This window comes from Papilio polytes, unplaced genomic scaffold (genome assembly GCF_000836215.1).
Source record: "Papilio polytes unplaced genomic scaffold, Ppol_1.0 DF824002.1, whole genome shotgun sequence".
Lineage (NCBI taxonomy): Eukaryota > Metazoa > Arthropoda > Insecta > Lepidoptera > Papilionidae > Papilio > Papilio polytes.
In genome coordinates this window covers 147,287-157,156 of record NW_013525202.1, presented here as the reverse complement: position 1 = coordinate 157,156, position 9,870 = coordinate 147,287, and the positions used below count along the sequence as shown (strand labels likewise).

Below are 9,870 nucleotides of genomic sequence, written 5' to 3'. Positions count from 1 at the left end.
AGGTGCGCGGTGGGGATTTAAAGCTAGCCAGCCACTGCATGGATTACATTTTCCAAGAAGAAATAAACACAATACAAATGTTATCAGTAGAAATTGTAGCACAGGATTATTTTAATTATTTTCTTTCTTTCTTTAAGAGATAAGCCGTTTCTAGATTTTAGTACTTCAAGTATGGACAAAACTATAACAATAAGATATGTTCTAAGAAGAAATACCTAATCAAATCTAAATCTAATCAAATCTTAAGAGTATATAAAAGCAGATGTTTTTATAACGAAAAGATTTTATACCAGGCTTGGTATAAAATCTTAAGTCTCACTTAAAGATGACTACTGTTTTAGTAAGTGAAATCTCACATAACCCTGTCTTTTTCTAAGGATGTCTTTCGAAGATTCCCCCATACAAAAAAGGCTACAGGCTAAACATTACATCATAAAGGGCAAATATGTGTTTCATACTTTCTAATTTATTTATTTTTTTCGATGTATAATTTTGAATAAAAGTGGTTCTAACAAGTGTTTTTAATGTTTTTTTAACCATAACAAGATAATTACTAATAACATGATAACAATGCTTAACAAAAAAAAAAAAATCTTTTTTTGGTGACTACATGGTTCTTCAAATTATGTAGTTGTCGTATTTCGTTGAAAGCAGTAATGAGCCTAAGTAACCCGAATTAACGTAATCTCGTATTATATTATATCCCACTTTTAGATTAAAAAACGATGAATGTACCCGACTTAATTACCCATAATTACCAATATTAATGACGGTATAATTACAAATTCCAATAAGTTAATAAATGTTCTTTAAGCCTTAATTTTGCGGTTTTGAAAAAACAAAACTTATTTTAAATCCATTGATTTCAGTTAATTCTTTACTTTTAGTCATTTTTTGCTACGTTTTTTAGTCGTTATTGAACATACAAATACAAATAATAAGTCGTTAAAAAATCGATTATATAAAAAATTCTTGGATTGCAATTTAAACTGCAATAATGCCCCGTGTATGGCATCCTTTACAGCAGTAGCTGTGCCTATCGATAGGTAGAAAAAAGAAGCGACGAAAACAAGAAGGTTGGGGATATAACCCGACCAAATGTCGAAGTACACGAAAACAAAGCTAAAACCTACAATATCAGTCATCCGCAATTTATGCAGTTAATGCAAATGGTCGCCTTGTATTCTAGTACGTAACGATAAGAATTTGTTTTTGTTATTTTGAAACGAGTTCACAATTTATCAGGACCGATATAGTATATAATGTTGCGATAATTTTACTGAAAATCATAACATAAAAGCCGTATATTTTAAATTAGCAAGGAATTATAACCTCATAGGACTACGTGACGTATGGTTTTTAGAAATCGTCAAGTAAATAGGTAGAGGGTAGTAAGTACATACATTTCGTTTCTTATATATTTATATAAGTATTATTATTTTATAGATAAACGTTTTACATATAAGTGCTCTAATACCATAATTATATCCAATTTAATTTAGAACTAGTTTGGAACAATAATCAAAAGTCATTTTTAACTCCGTACTTAAGTATAAGTCTACTTTTTCAAGTAAGAATTAATGCATACCAAATTTACATATACCTGGTTGTTATATTTCAAGGTGACAAAACTGCGCAGTTTTGTTTTAAATTATCCTGGTTTCTTATTTAATTTTAAATTCACGTTGCTCCGTGGTCGTGGTCATGGAAGCTATCTTTCAGTAAGAAAATATTAGAGAAAAATATGTTTTAAAGTATAAAAAATGATACTTATTTAATGACTTTGATGGTATTTTATTTAAAAACTCATATTTTTAACCATAAAGCTTAATTTCTCATTTCTAATAAGACTCCCACACGATGTTTGATAATAATGTTCCATCTCTTTCCCACTAGTTAAAACCGCTATTGAAAGGTAAAACATCTCTTTCGCACACTTCAATAAGGTGCCCAAAAAAGCAGGAATCCATCAGCTGTTCCGACGTCTCGGCATTCTACGCCCTTAAGAACAGGTTGTACAGGAACCAGCTGCTTGCCGCACTTTTTAGGGTTCCCTTTTCGACTTCAAAACAAACGGTTATTCTCAATTTTACTCTTCTCCTGAATATTCGATATTTGTGTACATTTTTACGAGACAATTAGTGAGGGCACTCGGTTTTTTTTCAAAATTCAAAACTACTACTGAAAGCTTTTTAATTGGCCATTAACCAAAAGCTATGTAGAGCTTTACGGTATACTAGTCTAGAAAAGATTTTAAAATCAGGGCTATCATCATATCATACTAATATTATAAATGCGAAAGTTTAGATGAATGGATGGATGGATATTTTGTTAGAGTTCGTAGCCTAATGGGCTAAAACCGATTTCAATCACATTTGGTACTGATGTAGAGGATAGTCTAGAAGAACACTTAGGCTATTCACTTTTGTTTTTTTTATTAATAAAGCAAGTTATTTATAAAGCGTAAATAATGTAATATTGTACGGAACCAAATTCTACCTGTCCAAAACGCTTTCTAATTTTTTTTAAACTTCAAAGCTGCTTATGAATTATGTCTGGGCAATCAGACGTGTTTCCTTTGTGTTGAAAAACTAGAAATCCTCCCGACTTTGTTCGTTTAAGGAGATAAATTAAAATGTGCTTAAATTAATCCGAAAAATGATCAATAAAGCAAAAGAAGTGCATTATTAATTTAATTCTTTTAAACTCGAAACATTGAGAACAATCGTTTCTTCATTATAGAGGTGTTCCCATCTAAGATAACTTTTATGCAAGTAAGAATGACAAAACATTTCGTTGAAACAAATTTTGTTCGTATTTACTTTCTATAAGCGTCATTCTTTTATCGGTTTAAGAGATTAACTTGTAATGGACTCATATCTGATTCATTGATGACAAAATTACTGATAAATGTGGATAAAACGATAAGTTTCACGTTTTTCCATCCTTCATCAATTGATAATCGTAATTTTCCATGATAAAGTGGTTTTAATAAATGATTGTTGAGATAAGCAAAGTGTTTTTATTTTCTTTATAATAAGAAATATCCTTTTTCAAGTATGTAGAATTTTTATACAATCCTAGCCAACTAGTTATTTTGTAACAGCTAAAATGAGTTGAAAGACAAGTGTCCCTCTAAATATGGATTCGTTTGATAACTAAATCGATAAAAGTATTCAATTTACATCCCTAAACTGTTTGACGTTAGAAATGTCATTTCAAAGTGTCATTGTCATTGTCAAGTTTTACTTCGCTGTTTTTATTAAAAATACGTGTAATTAAAAAATGCGTAGAGAATTTATTTTAGTATTATTAGGAATCATTTGTATTTCCACGCTATCATCGCTGTTATCAGGATATGTGCAAATAGAAATAGATAAAGTGCTTTTAGACACAGTTGTTGGTGTAGTTGGTGCGGGCAATTTTTCTTATTGGCAATTAGGGCACACTGGACCATTGCTGGTGGAGCTGATCTCTTTATCTGGAGACGCGGACTTGTATGTAGCGGATAACATAAGGTGTTTACATATTTTTTTGTTTATATCGCTAAAAAATGGCTCAAACGTGCTGTGTTGACCTGTTCTTGGTTTGTTGTCATATTCAAATTTAGAATGATTTATTTACGTTTAGGTCTCCTTTTTTATGAGTAACCTTTTGCTGATATTTAAATATATCAATTTGGTATAGTATATTGTATTTAAAGCAAATTTTTCATACATATTTTAGGCCGAGTTATGAAACAGATAAAAATAACTTCAGCTCAGTGACATGTGGGCCCGATATCGTCAACATACCTGCGGAATTCCCACGACCAGTTGGTATGTTATATTACCTTGTTATTGTAACTTTGAACATGAAAAATTGAGTATTATAAATATGAATAAATATTAAATTGCTTGCTACTTCACTGGCATCAAATTTAAAAATAACAAAAAGCATATCCTATGTTACTCATATAAATTACCTTTCTAACAGTGAAGGAATTTTTTAAATTGACCCATTAACAATTTTACATGCATCAAATAAATACAAATCTTTTCTTAATAAATATGTAATATAGTTGGATCTTTATATTAGTATGAGCTGTTGCCCGCGACTTCGTCCGCGTGGTATTAGAAAACATACGAACTATATCTCGGGGATGAAGCTTATCCCATGTGTACTCCAGACTTTGTTTTATATCTGTGCCAAATTTCAATAAGATATGTTGAACCGTTGCAGAATGATTGAGTAAACATTAAAAAACTAAATTAATGAATCCCACAGGAACCGTAACTATTCGCGCGATAAAAAGTAGCCTATATGTTCTTCCCCACTTTGCACTAAACCTGTGCTAAATTTCATGGAGATCCGTTCAGCCGTTTAGGCTACAAACGCTAACAAACATCCATCCATCCATCATCAGACATCCATCTAAACTTTCGCAATTATAGTATTAGTATAATAGACTAACTATATCTTTATAGGTATTGGAGTGTTTGGTCACTGGACACATTCAGTAACGGAGTACAGTATTCAAGTGTTTCTGGATACTTCAGCTGTGCTCAGCGAGGAGCAGGTCCTGGCTATAGAGAAGGCACATCAGGGTAATGGAAATGAACGAACAGGTGAACTTATATATACTTCTTTGATGTTCCTCTTAACCTCCTTTATGTGTCCCTTTCTTTGTCAACATATTAAAAATCTTTGAAGTAACTTAAGATAGAGTAATCCAACAGAGGTCAATTAATATTGTAGGTTTCTTTTTCTCTCAGTGTTCAGTATTTAGACAATGTTTGATGTTTGTAGGTGGCAGTTTAAAATAACATCAAAATATTTTTTTTAATTTATTGGTAAGATTTTTTTCATGTTAATGTAATGTAGTTTTTTAAGGTTCTATAAAAAACATAAATATTGCTCAGAGGTTAGGACAAGGAATATTGTTTGCAATTTACATGACTTTTTACATTTTTTTTAAAAATAATAATCCAATAGTTTTCAAATGTAACATTATTTTAATTTCAAATCATTAGTGAAACAGTTTTTCTGTAAATAAATGAAGTAGCAACACCACCTACACAGGATTTACAAAAAAATCAAATAAAACCGTAGTTAATGGTACTCAGACATGAATCAATAATTCTTTTACTTATTATAAAAAGCTAATTGGGAAAGAATTATTGAAATGGTTCCAGTAGTTTTTGAGATTTTCCATGACACAAAAATACAACTTTCCTATTCATACTTAGACTAGCTTTTCCCCGTGATTCCGTCCGTGTGGAATGAAAAAAAAAGTGCTTATGAGTGCTTCCAGACTATTCATTCAGCAGTTTGGGCTTCAAACTAGCAAATGTAAGTTTTGATTTGATGTAAGATTTTTTGCTTCATGTTCATGTCTGTTTTCACAGAGATGAATGGCAAAAGAAAGGAGAAACTATCACCAAAGAAGACGGACAATGAACACAAGCCGAGATTCCTCTGGTTGTTTAATATCTTGGATGTTATATTTGAAATGTTTATACTTTGAGGCATGATGCTTTACAGTTGAGGATATATATTCCCTACCTTTCTAAACTAAAACTCATGGCAAAATATTTGTTTTCTGAATGTTTTTTGACAGTGGGTAGGGGAATTATTTCTTTGACTGTTCAAGGGATTTGATTTTGTTTAACGCTTTAGAAATGAGGCGCTAGAAGATTCTAGATGTTTGAAGTCGGTTTAAGTTGTGATAGAAGGAATGAACTTTCAAGTTTTATGTCAAGATAACTTAAGATAATTGTGTGAAATAGTCTTACAAATGTGTTGTTAAAAATCCTTTAGTCTCCAAATAAATTGTATTATCGCTTCAAATAAATATTAACAGACTGAAGTTTGCCGTATTTTTATTAACATAATAATAAGTGTTTATTTTTTTTATAATATAATGTGGCAAACTCGCAAGCAGCCATCTGAAACCACCGACATATAAAGCGACCTTTGCCCATAAACATGCGCAATTGCAGCGTTGCCTACCCTTCATTGATAGAGGAGGAGACACACATAAAGAGGATATTTTCCCTTTCCTATGCATCTCCTCTACCATAAAATCCACTTTCCTTCCCATACTTTCCCATGATGAAAAGGGTAGAAAGGGAAAGGGACTAAAATTAGACCTCCAGCATCACACTTATCAGACAAAACGCGGAATTGCTTCCACTTCACGTCTGTTTTCTGTATGGTCGTGGTATTACACCGGGCGAGCCGGCCCTGCAGTGCTAAGATGTTAAAGCGGGCTCTACCACTGTTAAGTTCTTTTTACATTTATATCTGTCTTATAAAAATCTTGTTTTAAAGTATTAGGGCCTGTCCCACCACTGGCTGATAAAGGCTCAGATAGCTACACGTCAGTTAAAGAAACAAAATTCGATATTTCCATCACATATCTTACACAGATTGCTATTAATTTACAATATCCTGGGGCAGGCCCTAAATGTTTGTACCGGTGCGTTCCACTGGAGATCCCGGGACCTTCAATTTGCACCTGAGGCCACCGAGGGAGTTTTTAGTGCGTAGACATCTCACATAACCCATCTTTTATAAAAGACAGGGTATCTTTAACATCTTCGCACGAATGGGTCGGCTCGCCCGGTGCAATACCACGAGCACTCAGAAAACAGGCGTGAATTGGAAGTAATTCCGCGTTTCGTCTGATGAATGTGGTGCCGGAGCCCTAATTTAATCCCTTTCCTTTTCCACCCTTTTCTTAAGATTAAAGGAAAAGTGGATTTGACGGTGGAGGAGACGCATAGGAAGTGGAAATGCCCCCTTTTTGTGGGTCTCCTCCTCCGTCAATTAAGGGTAGGTAACGCATCTGCAATTGCGGGTGTTTATGTGCAGCGGTCGCTTTCCATTTCGGTGGATTGAGGTGGCCGCTTGCTCTTTTATCACCTTATATTATAAAAAAAAATCTTCCCAAGATTTCCCCTCCGTTACTAAAAAAAGGCCCTAAATGTTTAGTTTTAGTTGAAATGTTGAGTTTGTATATTTCAAATGAAATAAAAGACATTATAACGAAAACATTTATTTTTTTATTTAAATACATCAGTAAAACAACTTTTCACAGAGAAAATAGTTAGTACACATTTAAAAGCTTAAAGTGGAATCACGAAAATATCAAATAAATACAATTTCTATATAAATACTTAACAAAAAGTCAGATCTTTTATTAATGCTTAAAAAATTACTTACTAAAACATCGCAAAAAAACAATATTATGGCTCATAAACTTAATATCTACTGCTTTTACAGCATAGTCATCTAAGAACTTGTATATTGTGCTAAACATTAAAAACTAAACTTTTTGGTCTACTCGGTCTTCTCCGTCTTTTCGGTCTTCTTCGCTTTGACAGCAGCTAACTTTGTCTTGCATTCCTCATAGAGTCCGTCCAGATCAAAGGCTGCTTTCATATTATCTTTGGAGAATAGGAACCTGTGATTGTTAAATTATGATATTAAACCAATAATAGTACTTATAAATAGTACAATGAGTATTTAGTAAACATATACAAGTCTATGAAATACCGACTTCTGTAGTTTTCCCGTGTGATCGGCTTGGGGCCTCCTAATCTTCTCTTGACCCTCATTGAGCACCAGCACAGTGGGCAGCTGTCGGCTGGTAGGCCCATCTTGCACTCTATATTTAGTTGCTGCTTCGGGATACCTTGAAAACATCAGAAAAAACTCTAAGCACCAAACCTACATATGTAAAGAATTTTTCAAATATTAAACCTTAATTACCTTCCAACATCAATTTTGCCAAACTTCAAATTATCGAGTCCATAGCTAGCAGAGAGTTCCGCAAACACGGGAGCAAAGTTCACGCAGGCCGGATGCCAAGCTGCGTACAGGCAGATCACCCAGTTTGTAGTCTTGTGACGCTTCAGCTCATCCTCCAATGTCTGGAGTCCACGGAAGTATGTGACATGCTCGGGACCTGAGTATGTAGGCTCTGGGATGAGAAGTGATCCTAAGATAAGGATTGCGCCATATGGTAAGCCATACCTGAAATATCAATTTGTTTAAGACTATTTTTCTATTAAAACCTGCATATGTTCATTTAAAACTGAGCTATGTGTACTATTCTTAGTTCTAATGTACTTTTCTAATAGAGAATGTACTTATAGTTAACTTAATTATCAGAATTGTGTTAATTTTTATAATAATATTGTAAATGTTAGATAACTGTTGTATATATCTATTATAAATAAATGAAAATCAAACACTCACCGTACATCAGCGTAAAACCAAAGAATTAGGTTCGCAATCTTAGTGTAAACGAAAGAAGCGGATAAATAATTGACCATGGTGACGCTCCCCGCCTTACGAGTCCTCAGCATAACGACAATAATTAAGAAAAATAGGATTTCCGTTTCTCGGCTGTCCAATTCACAGTCCACATCAGGGAATAAAAAGTTGCAAATAAACCCGGTTCTCTTGCACGTGACGTATGATATACTGAGTAATATATTAATCCAGTAATAGGGCTTTAATAATTGCCTCAAATCACTACGAAAAGACATGATTTTAATTAATATTTTATTTAAAAAAGACCGAGGGCAAGACTTAAATAAATTGATAAGAACAATTTTGTATCTTTAAATGTCAATGTCAATATTATCGCTCCAGCACAGGTTATCCTAAATATATCTCAGATAAAAAAGGGAACAAAACGCAGCAGTTTCAGTTTTGACTGCTATTTTCAAGTTTACAATTTATAAATTTTTGAGGGATTAGGAATAATGAAAATCTCATGCTGTAAGCTCCATCGCATGAATAAGGTTTACAGATTTATTTCTGGTGTAAATAAAAGCAGGAATTGTAGTGGAATATTTATTGAAATTATTAGCACGACATTAATATATAGGAAACATTAAAATTGTTACTTTAAATTTAATACTGCTACACAAACGTTTTAATTATGTACACATCAGTAAAAACTGAAGATCTTAAAGCTTAGAGCCCATATTATATTAAAGTTAATTATATGCATATATTTCAACAAAGTCTTTTAAACAATTTATTACTTACACTAATAAAATATTCAAGTTTACTCTAAAAAGTATTACATATAGCAACATTTACAACTAGTTTAGAAATAAATCCACCTATTGTTTTAGAATTTTTATTAAATAGCAAGAAGACAAATATAGTAATATTATAATAAAATTAGCAAGCAAATAACTTGCATTTATTAACAGGGCCAAAGTCACTATTAACTCAGACACAAGTTACAAATATTTACATCAATACTAGCTTTCGACCGGGACTCCGTCTGCGTGGAATTAAAATATAAAACAGTGAATAGCCTATGTGTCCTTCCAGACTTTCCTACATCTATGACAAATTTAGGCAACAAACTCTAACATCCATCCATCCAAACTTTCGCATTTATAATATTAAAAGTAAGGTGTGACACAAAACATATTTATGGTATTTATTTAAATCATGTAAGATAAATTACAAATATATATCCATTAATAATAATAAGTAATAATTTATATCTAAAATATAATTACTTTTACCTAAGTATCGTTTAATTCTCTGACACAAGGTGCTCAAGTTTTTTTTACACAAATTTGAACAATTCAATTCATTATTCCTTGAGCTGATATATCAAACGGTATTCACATAAAATACCCTTTATTCCTGTATGCTATCTTCGTGTAGTTGACGACGCATCAGAAATATGGGTACCGTGCACTTTCAGAATATGCTTCTTTAACTCGTGGATTCTCACAAAAGTTGCGGAACAATCCATACACTGCAGTTTAGATCCTAACCCGTGACGACGCTTCGCATGCTCAGATCTGCGCGATGAAGAAATGAACTTTTCCCCACAAGACTGACATTCGT

The 9,870-nt window shown here is 32.7% G+C and overlaps 2 protein-coding genes across 2 annotated transcripts; one reads left to right on the top strand and one right to left on the bottom strand.

Annotated features, from left to right (window-relative positions):
• The first annotated feature begins 3,128 nt into the window (after positions 1-3,128).
• Positions 3,129-5,848, top strand: LOC106101241 (UPF0669 protein C6orf120 homolog). The gene is made up of 4 exons (XM_013280404.1): positions 3,129-3,518; positions 3,727-3,818; positions 4,467-4,607; positions 5,388-5,848. Exons 1-4 carry the CDS (start codon positions 3,286-3,288, stop codon positions 5,504-5,506), a joined length of 585 nt encoding a protein of 194 aa, XP_013135858.1. The 5' UTR covers positions 3,129-3,285; the 3' UTR covers positions 5,507-5,848.
• A 1,234-nt stretch (positions 5,849-7,082) lies between these two features.
• On the bottom strand, positions 7,083-8,609 carry LOC106101238 (thioredoxin-related transmembrane protein 2 homolog). Its single transcript, XM_013280401.1, has 4 exons — positions 8,245-8,609; positions 7,756-8,019; positions 7,544-7,678; positions 7,083-7,447 (listed from the first exon to the last, which is right to left on the bottom strand). Exons 1-4 carry the CDS (start codon positions 8,535-8,537, stop codon positions 7,324-7,326), a joined length of 816 nt encoding a protein of 271 aa, XP_013135855.1. The 5' UTR covers positions 8,538-8,609; the 3' UTR covers positions 7,083-7,323.
• Positions 8,610-9,870: the final 1,261 nt, after the last annotated feature.